This window comes from Rhinatrema bivittatum, chromosome 5, assembly GCF_901001135.1.
Source record: "Rhinatrema bivittatum chromosome 5, aRhiBiv1.1, whole genome shotgun sequence".
NCBI lineage: Eukaryota > Metazoa > Chordata > Amphibia > Gymnophiona > Rhinatrematidae > Rhinatrema > Rhinatrema bivittatum.
In genome coordinates this window covers 151,477,408-151,500,100 of record NC_042619.1, presented here as the reverse complement: position 1 = coordinate 151,500,100, position 22,693 = coordinate 151,477,408, and the positions used below count along the sequence as shown (strand labels likewise).

The window sequence follows — 22,693 nt, the reverse complement described above, 5'->3', positions numbered from 1 at the left end:
TAGCACAGTAAACACTAAATTTTGTTAAATGAAAAGCAAATATGTTTTTCTTTCCTGGCTCCTAAAAGTTTTGGCTGCTTCCCTAAACATTTTTCAATGCTTGTGTATCCAATACCTAATGATAGATTAGGTCAATCTAAATTACATTTTTCTGCATTTAAATGTACATTAAAACTCTAAATTCCCAAAGCAATGGATTGGTTTCTCTTCTGCGAACCATCTGCCTACCTCCATGGAGGCAATAACTCAATCCATTAATCTATTCTAATAATTTAATTATTTTTATTTTAGGAATATGTTAAAATATATAATTTTGTTTTTAAGAATATACTCTTTCAAACTACCAAAAAAAGAAAGAGTACATATGCATGCACTGGATACACATTAACACCCACTTAAGATTGAGTTAGCACATGCTTTAACCATGGGAACAATAATGCAAATCGTCAAGACTTCAACCTTGCTACTGCATCAGGGGCTAAGGGTGAAGCATTGAGAACTGAAACTACTGCTCATGAATTTCAGATTTCTGCTAATTCCACTGGTTTTATGTAAAATAATAAAAAAGGAAGTCATGGTTATTGCTAAATATATACTCAAAAGACAATAAGCACAAAAAATGTACAATTCTCCAATTGAAGAAAAAAAAAAACCACAAACAAAATTCAACAGTTAATTTATCAAAAACATACTGGCCTCCATTCTATTATTTTTTTTTAATTGTACCAGCAGGCAAACATCTGGGAATATTCGACCCACTGCATTTTCTCGTATGATCCAAAAATCCCAACACACATTCAGTTTGGCTTCATATATATTAGGCTCTGTCCCATGGAAATGTATTCTTGTGCCATATATATATATTTTTTTTTTTGTATCATTTCAGAAATGTGCAGCTTGAAAACCTTTGATCTCTTCTATACATTTTGGGAAATAAAAACTCTTGAAAACAGACCCCAGTTAGTTAATTTCTCTGCTTAAATGCATTATGTGATATTTTTAAAAGTCATTTCAATAATGAACCTCTGAAGACCTTCATCAATGACCTTGGCAGTTTTAACACTGAACATATTTCTTGCCTCCACAAATTTCTCAAAAAGATGAACACCACCTCCAACTCCAAAGTAATGTGCTTTACTAGCTAAATATATAAGGCCATTCCGATCCAGTAACGCAGCAAGGGTGCTATGCAAAGCACTATAATAGTTATTATTGTAAATGGTCTCTGATGTAAGAATGATATCATATTTTTCATTCTGAACCAACTGACTGAACTGCGACCATTCACCTGAGAAAAATCGGCACCTAGACAGCAGTCCTTGAATTGCACTTGATTTTTTACATCTTTTTGAGCCGGGCTCATAAGGGTCCCGATTATCCCCTTTTGCTTCAATATCACTGTTAAGTAACACATTTGGCAGTGTCACTTCATCAATGACAGTGCCATTGTAGTCTTGAAAATGTACTTCCTTTGCTTTTCGCTTTAATGCAGTAATACCCAGCAGCCCTGCTCCGCAGCCAAGATCTAACACTTTTTTGTCAACAAACTGCATGTCTTTATCCGCCAAATAATTTAGAAGATCAAAAGTGCATTCCCAGATCTTCAGCCCTCCCTCATAGATGCCAGAGATGAGATCAGATTGGGAAGACACTGTGTTGGATACTATGTCTTCTGCATGCCTGTTGCTGTCGGGCAAAGACACTTCCAATGCAGAAACACTGACGCACTGCAGACCTGGCATGACTTCCATAACTTTTTTTTCCAATACTCCACTGACATCTCTTGGAACACTATGCTCTTTGGCAATTTTTAGGCATGATTGCTTTTCTGCAGACTCGGGTTCTTTTATTTCTTGATTGCTTGTAGCTATATCACTGGTTGCTTTCTGCGCATGCATACCTTGCTGCTGTTGCTTTTCAGGAACTGCAAGCTGTGTCTTTTGCCTTACAGATTCCTCCTTATTGTCTGGCACTGCGAGATTATCCCTAAAGCCCAGACTTTCGTCTGTTTTACAAACACGTTCCAATTTTTCAGCACCATCTATGGCAAAATTAAATTGGAATGCCATTTTCTTTTAAAGTTCATGCATTTTTATCCAAAGGCATAATATGGGTCTTCACACCAGAAGAATCACAGAACTCCAGCGTACAATAGTTGCACAGATCATTCTTACATACTCTCCATTTCCGGTAACATTTTCATGCAAAAGTCCCTGTCAAATAAGAAAGACAAAAAGTTGTTATTCCAAACATCAGGATTCATTTCATTTACAGATCGAAATGAACACATATATATCTTATGCAAACAATAGAAGCAACCAAAGCATTCCCTCTCATGCAACCAACCTAACAGCCTCATTCTGAATTGTTCAAAAGGCACTGCAAGACCCAATCTACCAAGAGCGCTCTCCTATTACAGAGCAAATGGAAAAATAAATACATGACAAATCCAACCTTTGGTGAGTTGAGCTTCTAAGGGAAGGGTGATAGTTACACTGCAGATTTTACGGACACTGTCATCATCTTTAGTGAATATCATAATGCTGCATGTCAAGTAAGTTTGGCAGATCCAAGGGGGTCAAGCTAACCCCTCTAATCTCCTGATCAGAGAGGTTAAGGGATCAGTATCTTTTAAGGCTTTGTACATGATTTGTTCATGGATTTTGTACTCTTCTTTTCTAGATTTGTTATTTATATAAACAGTCAATAAAAGGAAATAAATGACATGAAAAAGCTAAAGATGTATATTAAGCAGACTGCATTTTGCATAGATGAGAAGTTTCAGGACAAGGGAGGGAGGCTCAAAAAGAAAGGAAGAAAATACTTTTCCATTGAGGTGGTGATGGTCCCTTGGAAAAGGACTTCCACCAGAGGAGATAGAATTTTATTTTTATATTCTGCTTTTTGCCCTTTTTTTCAGCACTTCTAAGCAGATTACATTCAAGTACTGTAGGTATTTCCCTATCCCCACAGGGCTTAAAATCTGTTATACAAGTAGCCAAAACAGTGGCAGAATTCAAGCTTGTTTGGGACGGATAAAAAGTAGAGATGTGAATCGGAACTGAAATCCGAACCGATTCTGGTTCCGATTCACATCTCTAATAAAAAGGGATCTTAATGACAAAGCAAGGAAGGGAAAACACTACATATCCAACACATCTATGGCAGCAGAGTAGGCAGGCACAAACAGGTATGCTGGGTGGATCTAGTGATTCTCATCTCCTGTTACCACCTATGATTCTTGCAATTATGAAGTATATCCAAAAACCTCCCAAAACCGGCGTCTCTCTTATCTCTACTAATCTGAATTACTAACTCATTTACTTTAAAGTACCCATGAAACTCATCTAAACATCAATGCACACTAAAAACAAGAAAAAGAAAAACAACCCAGCCTCTTCTCTCCCACTTCCACGATTTCTGATTAACTCTATGGTCTGTCATTAATTGCTAAGTTCTACTCATCAATACTCTTCTTCCTATCAAGCTTCGGAATATCACTGAACCTCGCTGCAGAGAAAGGCGGAGAACACCACCACATTGTGTGTGTGGAATGGGACCAGAATGCACGCGTTCTGGTGGAAGCCATGCACCCCTGCTCCGGCAAGCGTCCTGCTTGAAAAGGAAACTACGGTCAGAGCCCCCAGGATCCTGCGGCAGATTTTGCAAGATTTTGTGGCAATTGACAAATTTGCATAACTTTGCATAATTAGCAATTTAAAGAATGTAATTAAACTCTGGAATTTGTTGGCAAAAGATGTGGTTAGTGCAGTTAGTATAGCTGTGTTTAAAAAAGGATTGGATAAGTTCTTGGAGAAGAAGTCCATTACCTGCTATTAAGTTCACTTAGAGAATAGCCACTGCCATTAGCAATGGTAACATGGAATAGACTTAGTTTTTGGGTACTTGCCAGGTTCTTGTGGCCTGGATTGGCCACTGTTGGAAACAGGATGCTGGGCTTGATGGACCCTTGGTCTGACCCAGTATGGCATGTTCTTATGTACATTTTTTTTTTACTTTATATAAATAATCATATCTGCATCTAGCTAATTTATTTGATTCTTAGAGGAAAATGGATTTTAGTGATTGGAGCCGGGATCTAGGAATGGGAAGAGATTGCAGAGGAGGGAAATGAAGACGGAATCTTAAGCAGGAGGGGTAGAGAGATAAGGGATGGAGGAGGACAGAGGCACAGAAAAGGAGAAGGAAAAAGGATGGGGGATTCAGGGAGGGAAAGGGAATGAGGAAAGGTGGGATCGGGATGGAGAGGTGGAAAGGAGAAAAGAGGGAGGACTAGGGATGCAGGTGGAGGAAGAAAGAATGGGAGGGAGTGGGAAAGGAAACACCATCCCTCCTTTCCCTTATCCCCTCTTCCAAAGCCAGTTCACTCCATTCAACACCCTCCCTCGCCCCCAGCCATCCCTTCACTAACTGCTCCTGCAGTCAAACAGGAAAAGGAGGAGTAGACTTACAGCTCCCTGGGCACGTTCTCCTCCTCCTCCCTTGCCTGGCCCAAGCATTGCACGTTAAGCCGTACGATTCAAAATGCGACGTTGGACCCTGCAAGGGAGGAGCAGAAGGCAGAGGAGAATGCACCCGGGGAGCTGCAAGGTTGCTGTCCTCCTCTTATTGCCTGGCTGCAGAAGCAGTTCATGAAAGGATTGTGTCATCATACTGCTACCAATGTTTTTTTCTCCAGGATGGGTGGGTGGGCATGTATGAGCTGTGTTGTCAATTTAGCGATTTTGTCACTAGGATTTGTTGAGCTTTTGAACCAGACAATGACTTTAGAACTGTGCATGCAACTAATTTAGCATTTTTTTTTAAACAACTTCAGCTACAAATCTAGCGGTTTTCTCACAGCTCTAAAATTTCCATCGGGTTCCCTACTTACGGAGTACGTCTTGAAGCAAAATAAAAGTGAGAATTTCTTAGGCTTGAGTGCCGCAGGAGAGTGCCAGAGAGCAAGTTTTCCTCTGGCCATTGTTGCCAGATTTTAAATAGATTTGTAGCCCAAGTAACTGAGTAAAGGGAAGTCTTAAGATCAAACACAGATCAATCTTCAGAGGACCAAATAAAGCTAATATAAATGGAATTTTCAACAATTATTTTATTTTTGATGTATTAAAACATACAAACTTGTAGTGTATTTACAGTATGTCAACAGGTAGATATACAAAACTGCAAAAATACAATAAATATTGAAATCCTCCCTTACCACATCATCATCTGGACACTCTGGCATTACTCTTAGTCCAATTGGGAAAAGTCAAGACTTTCTAACGTTAATTTGAAATCCTAATATAGCAAGATACCCCCTCAGCAACTACATTTTTTAACCAGTTTTGACAGAGGATGGGGTTGCAAGAAAACAAAAAAGCAACAATAGGGACTATACATCCTCAGCATAACACCTCTACAACTCCCCCTTCTCAATCTTCTTTCTCCATGTACAGTGTGCCCAATGGTCTCCCCATCTCGCCCATCCCCACCATCTCAAGCCCTATTATCCTCCAGGCCCAGTGCTATTGGGTGGGCATACTATGCAATTGCTCGGGGTGACACCCCAGGGGGGCAGGGGCAGCAGACTGCAGTCGGCATTGGCCCGGTGTGGGGCCTAGAGGCAGTGATCGGGTACCTGCCTTCCGGCGGGTCCGATCACAGTGATGGGCCAGCATGGGAAGACCAAGAAGGTGCTGGGCTGTGGCACCTGGAGCTGATATCTTCTGAAGAGGAGCGCCAAGCAAAGGTCCATAAGCATGAAGTACAACAGATTTAAGCCATTTACTGTAAAGGAATGTGGTTATATACATTAATAAATAAATAAGGCACGCCCACATAAGGGAGCAAATGTAGATCCCAGCAGTATTATTTTTTTCCTGGTTCCAAACTGCTGATGTGTCGCTTCAGCATAGCCAAAAGCGAGGTTGAGAGCAGCAGGGTGGGCTATAGGCAGAGCAGTATCGCTGTGTCAGCAAAATGACTTGAGTTATTCCAGTGGCAAAGAAAGTGGGGGGGTGGGCAGCTGACAGTCGCTCAGAAGTGCATGGTTCGGAATGATGTATCTTGAAAGATACTAAGAAAACAGGGAACCTAGGGCATACCAGTAGAGAGGTTGAAATAAATGCCAAAATGAATCAGGTGACTTTAAGTAAAGAAGAGAGAGCAGAAATATTCCAAATTACCCCTATCAATACAAACAAAAACATACTTTAAAATGTCTGTATACAAATACCAGAAGTCTAAAAAAATAAGGTTGGAGAGTTAAGAGTGTATAGTATTGGATGAAGAGATAGATATAATTAGCATCTCAGAGACCTGATGGAAGAAGGATAACCAATAAGACACCATGATACCAGGGTACAAAAATTGTATCAAAAAGATAGGAAAGATCAGATTGGTGGAGTGTAACAGAATATCAGGGTGTCCATGTACCAAGAAGCATCTCTCCCTCTCTCAGTCCTCTCACCCTGTCCCTACTGCTTTCTCTCAACCCCATTCTGTTCTCAGCAGTCTCTGTCAATCCCCAAAACTTGTCCTCACCAGTCTCTCTCAATCACATCCTGTTCCCACTAGCTTCCCTCAATTCTCCCAGCTTGTCCCTTACTTGTCTATCTCTCTCTCAATCCTCCTCTTTTTCAATTTCCCCATCCTGCCCTACCAGCATCTTTCTCAATCCTCCCACACTGTGACCAGCATCTCCTTCTTTCTCTCCATCATACTGTGCCCAATAGCTGTCTCTCTCTCTTATCCAAATCAGTATCTCTCAATTCCTTATTTTGTTTCTACCAGTGTCTCTCTTGGCAGCACCACTATAACGTTCCCTAAATGCTTCAATAACAATGATAGGGGCTCTGCGGCTCCAACATTAACACTTCCCTTTGTACAACTAGTGATACGCTGCTCCCTCCCTTTATCTTCTACTCACCACACATCCTTTCATCACCATTTCTACTTTTTCACTCTCTCCCCAATCACCACCACTGACTTTCTTGCTTACATACCCTTTTCCCCTAGCTTTCTCACACTCCTTTCCATTCTTTTGAACCCCCTTCTGTCCCCAACCCAGTCTCGCTCATGCCTCTCTACACCCCCTACATGACTCATACAACACCCTATCCCAGCCCTCGTTCCCTCCCTCTGTTTCCCTCATCCAAGTCTTGGTTCCCTCATACCTATTACAGAACAGGTGGCAGCATGGACCTTGGGAAGGAATAAAGTGCAACATAGTCCAATTTGCATTGCTGACTTCAGGGAGATGGGGAGAGAAACCATCTTCCCCAAGCTTCTCTTTCTGCTATTCCCCCTCCCCCCCCCAACTCTTGCAGCATTAATCCCTTTTCATGACACTGCCCCCAGAAGCATTCATCCTGTTTTGCATCACATCTCCTTCAAGCATCCACATCCCTCATTTCCCCAACATTCACGTCATACACTGCTCCTGCAAGTATCCTTGAACTACATTATCCCCTCTTCTTTCCTCACCCTTTTTTGGCATTCTCCCCCTTTCTCTTGTCACAAATTGATCTGGCCTGACCAGAGATCTGGGCGACTCCCTTCTCCCCTCTGGGAGGACTTAACTCCGGTGGGGAGAGGGGACCATCATCCTCATCTGACAGCTCCATTTCACGACCGGGTCGATTTAAAATGGCCGCCGCGCGATCCAAAATGGCCGCCGCCTCCGCACTCGGGAACGCTCCCACGATGCCACCCGAGGAGATCAGCCGCGAAGGGAGTGACTTCTCGGTCAGGGCTGCTCTCCGCGAAGGCCCCTCATCCCCGGGAATGCACCGGGAACAGAGGCCTTCACGTGAGAGCTGGAGCACCAACTCCCCGCACGCGACACACATGAGTCCCCTGGGCACTGCCCTGAAGCGAAATGAGCGTGAAACGGCGCGAAACAGGGACGGGTGGCAGGCCACCCCCTCCGGAGACCCAGAGAGTACAGCAGGCAAGGAATTAGTAAAAACACCTCGTTTTGTTTTTTTCAAATCAACAGCGCTTTCCGCGGCAGCTAGCAATGCAGCACTTTTTTTTTTTTTTTTACAAACTTTGAAAACGCTTGGAGCCTGCAGAAAGGAGAAACTCCTTCTGCCAACTTTCTCCGAGGGATGGGCTTCTCTGGAGGCGGAGGGGGAAGTGACCGGCCCACCGATGAATACTCCCCCTCCTCTCACTGGGCTGGGCAAAATGTACTCCGGGGAAAGGCTTCAGGGCAGAGCCCTGCCTTGCCTGCTATGGCTCCTCACTTCAGCTTTTCTCGAGTTCTAGTCACAGTTGCCTCTTAGATAACTTCAATCAAACCTGAAATAGTGGAGCACCTCACTCCTCTCAATAAACTTTCTGTGTTTGTTTTTTTTTCAGTAGATCAGGACCACAGGTTATGCTCTCTCATCTGCTGGAGTCAGAGATATACTGAAGGATCGCAGGGGGGCGCACCAGGGTATATAGGTGGTGCCTTTTCAGTTTCTCTCTGACTCCATCTGCTGGACGGGAGGCATAACCCAGCAGTCTGGACTGATCCTGGTACGTACAGGGAATGTGGATTGCAAACTGGTTAAAAGACAGAAAACAGAGTTGGGCTAAATGGTAAATGTTCCCAATGGAGAAAGGTGAGTAGTGTAGTGCCACAGGAATCTGTTCTGGGACTACTACTTTCTAATATATTTATAAATGACCTGGAAATGGAAACAACAATTTAGGTAATCAAATTTGCCAATGACACAAAATTATTCAAAGTTGTTATATCACAAGATTATTGTGAGAAACTGCAAGAGGACCTTGCAAAACTGGGAGACTTAGTATGCAAAGGTCAAATTAAATGTAATGGGAACAAGTGTAAAGTGATACATTTAGGGAAGAGTAACCCAAATTATAGTTACACAATGCACCATTCAGGAAAAGCATCTAGGCATCATTGTTGATAATACATTGAAATATTCTGCTCAGTGTGCAGCAGCCACCAAGAAAGCAAATAGAATGCTAGGAATTATCATGAAAGGAATGGAGAATAAAAATAGAGGATATCATAAAGCTTCTGTAATGTTCCATGGTGTGTCTTCATCTTGAGTACTGTATGCAGTATTGTCCAAATCTCAAAAACAAACAAACAAAAAAATAGCAGAATTAGAAAGGTTCAGAGAAGGGCAACCAAAATGATAAAGGGGATGGAACTCTTACCCTATGCAGAAAGGCTAAAGAGGTTAGAACTCTTCAGTTTGGAGAAGAGATTGATGAAGGGAGATATGATAGATGTGTATAAAATAATGAGTCGAATGGAACAAGTTAAACATTAATCAGTTGTTTGCTCAAAACATAATTAAGCTATGGAATTCATTGCCAGAGGAAATGCTGAAAGTTATTAGTGTAGATGCATTTAAATGAAGCATTTAAAAAGGGTTTGGACATTCCTGGAGGAAAAGTCCATAAACCATTAATAAGATAGAACTACAGAAATTCACTGCTTACTGCTTATCCCTGGGGTAAGCAGATTGGATCTATCTACCCCTGGGGATACTGTCTGGTACTTCTGACCTGGATTGGCTACTGTTAGAAACAGGATACTAGGCTTGATGGACCTTTGGTCTGACCCAGTATGGCAAGTTTTATGTTCTTAAGTCCTAAAGTTTGGCTCCTCTATACTTGTGGTGTCTGTTTTGTTTTTGTTTTTCGCCACTAAAGTATGGCTGCTGCAGTGCCCAGTATATTACACATTGGGGCAGATTTTATAAATTTACGCACGCACGAACAAAAGTACGCTGGATTTTATAAGATACGCGTGTAGCCGTGTGTATCTTATAAAATCCGGGGTCGGCGTGCGCAAGGGGGTGCACATTAGTGCCACCTGCACGCGCCAAGCCTGGCGCGCGCTGCCTGTTCCCTCCGAGGCCGCTCCGAAATCGGAGCGGCCTCGGAGGGAATTTTCCTTCCACCTCCCCTCACCTTCCCCTCCCTTCCCCTACCTAACCCACCCCCTACCTTTGTTGGCAGATTTACGCCTGCCGAAAGCAGGTGTAAATCTGCGCGCGCCAGCGGGCTGCTGGCGCGCCATCACCCGACCCGGAGGCTGGTCCGGAGGCCTCGACCACGCCCCCGGGCCGGTGCCACGCCCCCGGACCCGCCCCGAACCGCCCCTTTTACGAAGCCCCAGGACTTACGCGCGTCCCGGGGCTATGCGCGTGCCGGCGGCCTATGCAAAATAGGCGCACCGGCGCGCAAGTGCCCTGCGTACGTAAATCCGGCCGGATTTACACGCGCAGGGCTTTTAAAATCCGGCACATTGTTCTTACAAGACCTACTTCCAGGACTGCAGGAGCCATATATTAGATATTTCGTTGCTGTAGGAATCCTGAAGCAGAACCAGGAGTAGGGGGTGGCACTCAAAAGAAGCCAGGAGGCAGTGTACCTGTGTAGCCCATTCTATAGTGCATGTGTGTATGTGAATGAGAGTGTGTGTATGTGAGAGAAAGGGAGAGTGTGTATGTGAAAGAGAGTGTGTATGTGAAAGAGCGTGTGAGGGAGGGAGGGAGAGAGGAGTGAGGGAGGGAGGGAGGGACAGCAAATGAGTGAGGGAGAAAGCATTATGGTCCTTTAATGAAAATTAGGAAGAGAACATGTGTGTGAATGAGAGAAGAGTGTGCTTGTGAGAATGAGTGTCTATAAGATATAGGAAGTGTGTGAGTGAGCAGCGAGTGAGAGAATGAATGTGTGTTAGAGAATGTGTAAATATGAGAAAGTGGAAAATGTTTGTGCGCCTCTCCTCCCTGCAAAAATATAAAGAATTGTTTACAATAGCATTACCAATGTAACTGAAGACAAGTCAGTATAATTCAACAACATAAAACAAACAGGCATACTTAAAACAAAAAAAAATATTCTGATGCACATCTCCTAAAGCAGGATGTAGTTGATGTAGTAATATAAGGAAAACAGTACAATAAAAGACAATTAATACATCCAATAAACCCAAATCAGTTTTTAAAGTTTAGATCGCTGGAGGGAGCAGAGCTTTTTTTTTTTTTCAGGCATGGGACAGAAACTAAACGCATGGAGGGGGGCAGGAAGGGGAGAGGGGCACAATAGTTCTTTGCAGAGGAGCACAAGAAAGCTAATCTTGGCCCTGCTCCCCTCTCTGCCTCTCATACTCTACTCATGCCCCCCCTCCCCCATACTCTCTTTACTTTCCCCCTCTTTCTTTTTGTCTCTCACCCCACTCCCTTCTCTCTCCATCACACTTCCCCTCTGCTCCTCCCTCTTCTGACCCTCATCCCACATGCCCTCTCTGCCCCTCACTCCCCCACATTCCTCTTTCCTTCCTGACAGAGGTAAACATTCTCTTCCCCACCCCCTAACCCCTTTCAATCCCCATCTTGTCCTCCACCTATCCTACAGTGCCTTTCTCTTTCTTCCTTCTCCCAGGAAGCTATTCCTGAATGAGGCAAAAAAAAAAAAAAACAACAAACAAACAAACTTATTCTCTTAATCTTGCCTCTTACCTCTGTTTCCCGTTCCTAGGCAGCAGCTGGGTTAAGAGGCTTTAGCAGGAAAAATGGGGAGGGCAGCAGCTCCGGGAGGAGATGAGGAGAGAATTCAGCAGTTAACAGCAGGTTCAGGGTCAAACGTAAAAAGCTTTTTTTTTCTCAAAACCTACAAGCAGCACTGAGGTAAAAAGCAGAAAACAGAATGCTAAAACAGATCGTCCTCTATAAGATTACACATATCTTCCTCTTCTTGCCGTGGTCTGCATTCACAGTCGCCCTCTGCAACTATCCTGCTTTCCGGTCACCTTTGATTGGCTGCTGCCGATGAGTCATCACTCTGCGACTGCTGGCTGGGCTGCTGGAGGCAAAGAAAAAAGGTCTCAGCAACGTAAAGAGCTGCTAACACTAAGCTGCCCAGTCGCCCAACCTGCACAAAAATATTCTTTCCACATAATGATGGGGGGGGGGAGTAGCCTAATCTAGCTACTTTTGTGATGGAAAAACTACTGAAGTCGCAAAGAGAAAGAACCAATCATAGCTAGCATTATAAAAAAAAAAAAAGGCAGGAGCTGCAACTTTATTGCAGTCTTCTGCTTTGATAAACTGATAGCAACCGAAGGAAGCACACAAGATAAGGAGGGTCTGTGTTTTATCATGAGTATTTTTTTTTTTCTGGAGGACCTGAGAGGCTTCCTACATCCTCCAGGGGCACATTCTCTCTGAACCTGGCATTCAAGGAAAGGCTGAGTTTTGCTCTCAGCTTCCCTGCCATCTCTGCTTGTACCTTTCAAGTGATTGCCAATTTGTTTGCTCTGGATGTCTCAGAGGGAGTGCAGTCTCTGTGGCAGTAGATTATCCAGATTGTTACTTTTTGTTAAAAAAAGATTTATTATATATTTTGTTATTGTTTCTAAAAGTGGTTAATGCTGAGGGAACAAGGCAGAGCTGGAAAACTGACAGCTGAAGATTATGCTCTTAGACGGTAACTTTTAAATAAGCGCACAAACACACGTCCGCATGTTTGCGGGCTCGCATTCAGAAACGCATCCATTTTATAACATATGCGCGTATATTTTTTAACGTGCCCCGGTATATAAAAAACTCTTAAATAAATAAATAAATAAATAAATAATAAAATAGCCTGGATGCGCATTCATGTGTGTCCAATTTTAAATGGATGCACACAAATGCCGCTTCTACCACGTAAGTGGGGGGAATTTATAAGGGATGCATGCAGATGCCATTCACCATTTTCCTAGTTTGTTCCCAGTTCACCCAGTTTAGGAATAGGACTTGAAACCCCCCCTAATTTAATAGCCTCCGTTTCCTCCTGTTAGCACCAACCCTTAAAATCCCACTGACTAGCCTAGAAATTTTTATTTTATTACTTACCATCCACAGCAGTAGTAAAGTTACACATCAGGGAACCCCAGCATGCGCCTGCATGCGTATTTAGACGTACACCTCTTGGCCTTCTCCTAACATGCCCATGCCCTGCCCAGACCATGCTCACACCCCGCCCCTTTTTCAAAACTTTTGACTTGTGCGTGTAGCGAGAGATACATGCATTGTCGAGCGGCTTATAAAATCCGCTCGGAGCGCGCCGGCCCAACTTGTGTGCATATCTCTCGGCTTTGGCACACACAGGGCTTTTAAAATTCACCTAAGAACATAAGAACATGCCATACTGGTCAGACCAAGGGTCCATCAAGCCCAGCATCCTGTTTCCAACAGTGGCCAATCCAGGCCAAGAGAACCTGGCAAGTACTCAAAAACTAAGTCTATTCCGTGTTACCGTTGCTTTTAACACCAGTGGCTATTTTCTAAGTCAACTTAATTAATAGCAGGTAATGGATTCTCCTCCAAGAACTTATCCAATCCTTTTTTAAACACAGCTATACTACCTGCACTAACCATATCCTCTGGCAACAAATTCCAGAGTTAAATTGTGCATTGAGTGCAAAATAACTTTCTTTGATTAGTTTTAAATATGCCACATGCTAACTTCATGGAGTGTCCCCTAGACTTTCTATTATCTGAAAGAGTAAATAACCAATTCACATCTACCCGTTCTAGGCCTCTCATGATTTTAAACACCTCTATCATATCCCCCCTGTCTCTTCTCCAAGCTGAAAAGTCCTAACCTCTTTAGTCTTTCCTCATAGGGGTGCTGTTCCATTCCCCTTATCATTTTGGTTGCCCTTCTCTGTACCTTCTCCATCGCAATTATATCTTTTTTGAGATGCGGCGACCAGAATTGTACACAGTATTCAGGGTGTGGTCTCACCATGGAGCAATACAGAGGCATTATGACATTTTTTGTTTTATTCACCATTCCCTTTCTAATAATTCCCAACATTCTGTTTGCTTTTTTGACTGCCGCAGCACACTGAATCGACGATTTCAATGTGTTATCCACTATGACGCCTAGATCTCTTTTTTGGGTGGTAGTCATCTTTTAATCGAGTAGCTGCTGCAGTTTCTGTCTGTGAGATCTTTATTACCATTATTATTATTGCTGTGAACCTTGTAGCAATCATAATTTGTTTTTATTTAATGTTGGTATTTCAATGAGTCAATCCTTCCCCCCAGTCCCATGCAGCAGTAGAAATGTTTGAGGGGGGGGGGAAGTGACGTCACCCAAGGGGGGGAAGTGACGTCACCCGATGGGGGGGGAAGTGACGTCACCCGATGCAGCCAGACGTGTGAGCTGGAAGCTCCTGCCTTACCCCCTCGTTAAAGCATTTTAGACGGCTTTCCTTGGTTCTCAAACACCGAGTGCTAGCGTGCTTAAGTAGGGGATGACGACAAAGAAGAAAGCAATAGATTTAAAAGTCTTCTCTTACGACGCATCCGGATCGCGTTTCGCGGCCCTGCGGACTCTAGCAGATTCGAACGCACCCAAAATGGCCGCCGCTCTAGCTGACTCCCACGCGGAGACGATGGGGACGCCCGGGGCGGATCGCAGTCCTACCATTGCGGATTTTCAGCTCTGGTTCCAAGAGATCCAGAAAGATATTCAGTCCCTGCGGTCTGACATGAAGGGAGCACTTGCCGATTTTAAAACGGAGCTTCTGGAGCTTGGAAAGCGTGTAGAGGATACGGAGGGCCTGATGGAAGATCAAACTGCGGATATTTCCTCTCTTAAATCTGATGTGGCTGAGTTGCGGCAACATAATGAAGATCTAGCCCTCAAATTGGAAGATTTGGAAAACCGCTCACGGCGGTCTAATATTCGATTTCGTGGCGTCCCTGAAATTGAGGGGTTTGAAGATGCAGGCCTTGTGGTGCGTAAAATTTGTAAAGCCATTTTAAATGCTAGGGACGAAGAGGAATCCCTCTCGGATGCTGATGTGGTTCTGGACCGGGCACACCGTTCTTTGGGGGCACCTAGGAAAAATGTTCCTCGTGACATTATTGCTTGCATTCATAGCTATGCCCTCAAGGACAAAATTATGCAGCAAGCTCGCAAGATGGGCAAGATTTCCTGGGAGGGGCATGAGATTGCTCTTTACAGTGATCTTTCACCGGCCACGCTTAAGAAGCGCCGAGACCTGCAAATGGTGACCTCTTTTTTACGCCGGGAGAATATTCGCTACCGCTGGTTATACCCTTGTGGTTTAGCATTTACTATCAGTGGGACCACGTCTCGTATAACATCTGAGGCTGAGGCCTGTCCGTTACTAGAGCCCCTGGGCTTTGTGAGTTCCCCGGCGCCTGCAGCGATGCGCCCACCCAGGGATCCTGTCAGCAAACCGAAATGGCAGCGGATGGACAAGCGGGGTTCCAGGCTGAAGCGTCGGTCGGGGGATCTTGGTGTCGCCCTGGAGGAACCCACCTGAACGGAGACTTTTGCTGTTCCATCAGCTTCCTAAGTTTGTTGGACTGCTCTTATTTGAGTGTTATTTGAGCGGTTTGCGTGATCGAACCTGGACTGCCTTTGATTTTTTCCTTTTTTCTTTATTATATTAACGAGGGTAGGGGGCTGTAGGTTGCACTCCCTCCATGGAACACCATGTTTATGGTGGTGCCTATATATTGTGGGGTTGGGGAAGAGAAGTTTGCTCTTTTTTTTTGTTTCTTTATCATTGTTGTGCAAGAATCCTGAGGACTATTGAAGGACATGGGTGGTATGGTGGGTTGTGTTTTATGCAGATTCTTCCTGTTCAGATTTTTGGGCATGGTTATTTGTTTGGTTACTCGAGAGGGAAGGGGAGGGTTTTATTTACTTATGGCAGGGGTTAAATTTGTATCCCTAAATGTTAAAGGGTTGAATTCCCCTTATAAGCGATCAGTCTTACTCAAAGAGCTGCTTTCACTTAAGGCGTCTATTGCATTTATCCAGGAGACTCACCTGCGTAAGTGTGATGAGCGGTTGGTTCGTGCTCCACAATATGACCCTATTATATTTGCTGCTAACACCCCTGCTCATAAGTATAATGGGGTGGGAATTTTTATTGATAAGGGCTTGGGGGCTCAGGTGGAGTCCACTTATCGAGATGCCCAAGGGCGCTTCCTTATTGTCCATGTCCGCATTAGTGGGGAACTTTTGATTTTGGTCAATGTGTATTGCCCTAATGTTTTACAAAGGGAGCTATTTCGGGAGCTGGATTCTTTATTGCTTAGTTCTCCTTGTGGGAAGTTAGTGGTAGGGGGCGATTTTAATTTAGTGCTTAATCCGCTGATTGATTGCTCCAAATTGGGTGCTCACCGTTCTGCGGTGGATAGAAAGGCTCTGTGTCGTTTTATGGACCACTGGAATTTGACTGATATATGGCGTGAGCAGCATCAGGCCGATAGAGATTATACCTATTATTCCTCCCCACATGATTTATATACTAGAATTGACCTTTTTTTGATTGATAGTTCTCTTCGGAGTACTGCCTCCTCTTCGGGGGTGGGTTGCATTTCCTGGTCCGACCATGCTCCAATTTGGTGGGTCGGCTCAGGGTTTCGGGACTCCTCTGGTTATCGACCCTGGAAGTTGAATGATTTCTTGATAAAGTCTCGAGAGACTGAGCTGCAAGTTCGAACGGCCATTTCCGATTATTTTCAACTTAATCCTGCTACTGATACTTCCCCGGTGGTTAGATGGGATTGTTTTAAAGCTGTATTACGGGGCAAACTTATATCCCTTGCTTCATTTCACAAACGGGACAGGGAACAGAAGCGGCAAGCCTTGGTGGTTCAATTGCACACTTTTGAGCGGGAACATCAACAGGCTCCCTCCGCTACCTTACTTTTGCGAATTAAGGAGACACGTTGCCGGATGCAGTCCCTTGATTTGGCAGAGGTGGCTCACAAGTTAGATTTAGCCAAGCAGACTCATTATGAGCATGGCAATAAAGCTAGTCGCTTACTAGCCCATACCTTAAAGTCTAGAGTTTTTCAGTCACAGATTACGCAGATTCACAGCTCTGAGGGTGAACTGCTTACTGAAGTGGAACAAATCCGGACCCGATTTAATCAATTTTACACTGAGCTTTATGCTAAGGACCCTAATATTGAGGAGGAGGGCATTGACGCTTTTTTGGCTGATGTGTCCCTCCCGAGATTGGATTCAGGGGTGGCAGAATGTCTGGGTGATCCCGTCACAGCGGCGGAGGTCCTGGATGCTATATCTGATTTGAAGCCCGGGAAGGCTCCAGGCCTCGATGGCTATACCCCGTTGTTCTATAAAAAGTTTAGGGATCTCCTTGTGAGCCCTTTAGTGGACTTCTTTAATTATCTCCGCCTGGGTGGCCAATTGTTACCCTCCTCCAATAGGGCAGGTATCTCGGTTATTCCCAAACCTGGCAAAGATCCCACCCATTGTAGTTCATTTCGGCCGATTTCCCTTATTAATGTGGACTTAAAACTGCTGGCTAAAGTGTTAGCTAAGCGTCTAAATTTCATTATTTCCATGTTGATTCATGATGACCAGGGTGGGTTTATGCCTGGTCGCACTGCGGGTGATAATGTTCGGAAGATTGTCAATCTTATGTATATTGCCCGGAGGCTTAAACGCCCCTCAGTTTTGTTTGGAGTTGATGCTGAAAAAGCATTTGACCGAGTTCATTGGCCCTTTCTTTTTAAGGTTTTGTCTAAAATGGGAGTGGATGCGTATTTTCTTCGTTGGATTCGGGCTCTGTATGCCTCGCCCGCCGCCTGCTTAAAGATTAATGGCGGTTATTCAACGGATTTTGAGGTACGGAGGGGCACACGTCAGGGATGCCCTCTGTCGCCCCTTTTATTTGCCCTCAGTATTGAACCCTTGGCGGAACGAATCCGGCAGAATAGACTGATTCGAGGTATCTTTATTGGGGGAGATCAGCATAAGATTACTTTATATGCTGACGATATATTATTCACCCTCACGAATCCTGATCAGTCCCTTCCTGCTGTGATCCAGGAATTAGAGGCATATGGGAGAGTATCCGGTTTTAAAATTAACACTACTAAATCAGAACTGTTGCCTGTCTATCTTAGCTTAGAGGCTGAGCAACACCTTAAGGGCCTATTTCCATTCCAGTGGGCCTCTAAAGCCATCAAATACTTGGGGGTTTTGTTGGGCCCTACTTTTGAGACGCTCTTCTCCTTAAACTATCCTCCCATGTTTAAACAATTGGTCAATGACCTCGGTCGTTGGGACAGGCTTACTGTGTCTTGGCTGGGGCGTATAGCCGCCGTAAAAATGTCCCTATTGCCAAAGATTGGTTATCTTTTTCAGACATTGCCATGCCCCGTGCCCTCGAGTTATCTTCGTATTTTACAAAGGAAAGTCTTTCATTTTATTTGGAAAAGAAAGCCTCCACGGGTGTCTCGGACTGTCCTTTATCAACCTAAGGTTCAGGGGGGGCTAGGGGTCCCGAATTTTCTTAAATATTATGTTGCAGCCCATCTTAAGGCAATTGTTGAATTTCATAATACGACCACTGGTAAACAATGGGTTGCAATTGAAGAGGGCATGATGAATGACTCTTTGCTCCGTGAATCTTTTTGGTCTTTTGATATTCGACTGCCTTTCATAAATGTAATCTCTCCCTGCACTGCATTAACAATGGCGATTTGGAGGGCCTGGCGTTCTCGGATAGTGGGCCCCAGGGGTTATGTTTTTTCTACAGCTATTCGTCGTTGTGCGGCCTTCCCTGCGGGGAGGGATGGGAAGGTGTTTTCACATTGGGTGACGAAAGGCCTTACTACCCTGGGACAGGTTTGGAAGGGGGATACTATTATGTCTTTTGATGATCTTAAAACGCGGTTCCTCCTTCCCTCTACGGATTATTTTGCCTATGGCCAATTGCGACATTTTTTGTATTCCAAGGAAGTGTTCCCGGATATGCTTAAGGGGAAATCTTTATTTGAGGGTATGTGTGACAAAGCGCACCAGGTGCGGGGAGTTATTTCTAAACTTTATGGTGTCCTAAACACAGTGAGTGACTACTCCGCAAAATTTCTCCTGGCCTGGGAGAAAGACCTGGGCATTGCAGTCCCGGCAGAGGATTGGGACCAGTGCTTTTTGCGGACCAGCCGGAGTACTCTCTCGGCCTCCCTAGTGGAAAATAGTTATAAAGTTTTAGTACGATGGTATTATACGCCGGTTCGACTGGCTAAAATGTTCTCTGGCAGAAGTCCTCAATGCTGGAGAAACTGTGGACAGCTTGGCGACTATTTTCATATGTGGTGGTCTTGCCCTGTCCTCCGGCCTCTGTGGCATCAGCTAGAGAGCTGGCTCAGTGAGGTGCTGCTTACCCCAGTAACATTATCTCCCCAAATTGCGCTTTTGAATTTTCCTGTGGATACGTTGCCTAAATCTCAATGCTCCTTTGTGAAGGCAGCTCTCATGGCCCTACGGGGGGTCCTAGCTCGTGATTGGCGAAGTGCCCACGTGCCCCCGTTTGATAGTGTTTTGAGGCGCCTTCACTGGGTATACTACATGGAGAAATTAACTGCAATTAAGTATGATCGCTTAGCGCGTTTTGCTGCACCTTGGAAATGGTATCAGCAGTGGCAACTGTCCCATTGTCAGGTTCCTCTTTGAGCATACCTTTCCACCGGCGTTCGATGGTTGGGACTGCCCCCTTTGGGTTTTCTTATGCTACTATAGCCCTGAGTGCGGCTTTGTATTTGGCTGTGGGGATACTGGGGATTTTTATTGCTGCCCATGATTTTGTTTCATATGTTTTTCATTTCTGCACAACGTTTTTCTTTTGCTATTTACTTCTCTTCCTTGGGGGGGGGAGGGGGGGTTGGCTGTGGTTTTGTTAATGTTAAAAAGACGGGGTTGCTCTGATGTGATGGATGTATTGCCTATATTATGATTGTTCTTTTTCTTTGTATAATTTTTATTTCATGTATTGGCTATGCCTCTTTTTTTATTGATGACTACCCTGTGAATAAACAGTTTATTACAAAAAAAAGAAATGTTTGAGGGATTAGAGTACTGAGACAGGTTTCCACTTTGCAGAGTTTGAAATTGTATTCTGATGTAGCCATTCCCACCAACTAATGGTGAGGGCCAGGGGTAGAGTGTTAGGAGGCAGGGTCATATGGCCAATGGGAAAGTGCTGTAGGGTGGGAGGAATGATGAATGCCAGCAGGTATCCGCCCTTCCATCCTGACTAAAAGAATGGGGAGGGAGAATGATTCTAAGTCAGTGTAGTGTAATAACAAGCAGTAGCAGCACCAGCATGCACTTGCACATGCATATTGCATACAGCAGCTGGCTGAGCCTGCAGAAAATGCACATAGCACGAGGAGACAAACGTGAGAATCTGGCACTGAGTGAGCCGCACCGCTGAATATATCTGGTTATCTTAAAGTTAACCGTATGAGTTTATCCAGCTAACTTTAGGACAGCTGTTCAGGACGACCAGAGGTAGATAGATAAGTTATCTGGCTACCTCTGAATATCAGAGTTAACTGGTAACTTATCCGGCTAACTCAGCTTCTCTCTGGAATGCCCCTGGATCGCTTCTCACTTATCCAGCCAAATTATTGCTGGGCAAGTCTGATAAAGGTTTATTACCTTGCTTCAGGTGAACCAACGAAGATCCTGTAGTCGTGTGCCGGGCAGGGTCATCGAAAACGGATCTGAACAGTTCAAGGAACCTGGCAAGATCATGTAAGATAGGGTCATTGCACTCCCACAGTGAAGAGGCCCAAGCCAACGCTCTTCCGTCCAGATAAGACAAGATGTAAGTGGTCTTGGCATAGGCTGTAGGAAAATGATTAGGTTGAAGGGAAAAATGAATGCAACATTGGTTGATAAATCCTCTACATTTCCAAACTTCCCCTGAGAAGCGTGTTGGAGCAGATAAAGGAACAATTGTCTTGACCGTCACTTCTGGCGGTGTAACTTCTTTACCTGTGGTGGTTGGTGAATTCATCTGTGCGTGCATCTGGTTAAATGCAGCAGTCACGTTCTCCAGCGAGTTCTGTTGTTCATAGATTCTCTGGGCCAGGCCTGGAATGGCCTGCAATGCGGTGAACTGAGCCAAATCCATGGAGTTAGCAATCTGTTATGGTTTTGAGGTGTTTGAGTGGATTCTTGGGTACTGTGGGGGATGACCACGCCCATGGGGAGGAGCCCCGTGGGGAGCCACAGTACTGGGCACAAACACAGAGTTTTGTCTTTTATTATACAGCTGATGTATACCACCAGAGGTGGCAGTAGTGAGGTGATTCAGAGGTAGCAGTCCAAGGACCCTCGGCAGAGGGGACCAGTCTCACGAGATGGTATAGGGAGATCCAGGTGTAGGTTCCCAGCACAGGAGCGCTGTAGATGAGACAGACTGAGAATTAGATTACTCACTAGATGGTAGCTGTAAGGTTGACGATTCCACCAGGCAGAAGTAGATGGTTACAGGCACCGAGGCAGGGAGAGCAGGCCCTCGAGGAGCGAGTACCTGATCCCAGTAAGGCACCTGAAAGAAAGCAAAGGGCCCCCAAGGAGTGGTACCCAAGTTAGAGAATACCCCGAAGGGCAGAGAGAGAGCTTCCAGCGGCAGCATGGAAGCGGCAGAGTAGCTTAGACCAGACAAGTCCAATTCTTGCTAACTCAATGAGCTAGCAAACAAGCGCAGACTAAATACCCGGATGGTATGACGTCACTCGAGGGGGATGCCCCCAAGGTTCCCGCCATGACGTGGATAAAGACGTGGGTGGCGTGCACCCTGGGAGGCCCTTAGCAGAAACATGGCGTGAGGCTTTGCCATAGCCATTCCGGGGACGCCGGATAACGCGGCTTGCAGACGCGGCGGTAGCCATCTTCGCAAGGCTAGCGGGGAGAACAGAGACAAAAGGTGAGGCACAAGGGTCGAAGCCGTCTGAGACCGACAGATGCAACAACTTGGAAGACTCGGACAAGGTTAAGAACATAAGAAATTGCCATGCTGGGTCAGACCAAGGGTCCATCAAGCCCAGCATCCTGTTTCCAACACAGGCCAATCCAGGCCACAAGATTCTGGCAAGTACCCAAACACATAGGGGAGTTGTTCCATCCACTTTATCATTTTGGTTGCCCTTCTCTGTACCTTCTCCATTGCAACTATATCTTTTTTGAGATGCGGCGACCAGAATTGTACACAGTATTCAAGGTGCGGTCTCACCATGGAGCGATAAAGAGGCATTATGACTGTACAGTTGTGAACTGCACAGCCATTCACTGTACAGCTTTGTTACTGTTTTGTTTCACAGAAACTTCTAAGTTCCCTCATTCAAAGCAGCCAACGTTCCACCTAATCAGTCCTCGCACAAAGATCTTTATGTTTGAAATCTTTATTGTAAAGCTAATTCATAACTACTTACGAGAGATGCTTCAAACTTCTGTGACACTGACAGAGATCCTTGCAGCTGGAGAAGGCAGGGGAAGGAAGGTGTAGATTCGAGGGACGCAGGGAAAGAGAACGTGGGGTTGAGGCTGATTAGTCTTCTAATGAAGCAGTGGGCAGAACGTAAAAAGCTGTTTTTGGATACCGGTTACCAGTGGCGTAGCCAGAATTGATTTTTTGGGTGGGCACAAGGTTAACATAGGTGGGCACAAGGCATGCAGGTCTACTAGTTGTTTTCTTACTGATAAATAATGCCATATACTGCACCCTAGAATGGCTTCCTAAGTAGTTTGCAACAGCCATTATGTGTCATGTATGAAACTTTAAAATAATTTACTTCAATTATTTCAAGTATAGAAAACAATCAAATCCAATCATATAATAAAACAAAAATTAATGTAT

At 44.7% G+C, this 22,693-nt stretch overlaps 1 protein-coding gene across 1 annotated transcript; it reads right to left on the bottom strand.

Moving 5' to 3' along the window:
* Nucleotides 1-265: 265 nt before the first annotated feature.
* On the bottom strand, nucleotides 266-11,880 carry LOC115092260 (histidine protein methyltransferase 1 homolog). Its single transcript, XM_029603001.1, has 2 exons — nucleotides 11,496-11,880; nucleotides 266-2,213 (listed from the first exon to the last, which is right to left on the bottom strand). Exon 2 carries the CDS (start codon nucleotides 2,067-2,069, stop codon nucleotides 987-989), a length of 1,083 nt encoding a protein of 360 aa, XP_029458861.1. The 5' UTR covers nucleotides 2,070-2,213; nucleotides 11,496-11,880; the 3' UTR covers nucleotides 266-986.
* Between the last annotated feature and the right edge of the window lie 10,813 nt (nucleotides 11,881-22,693).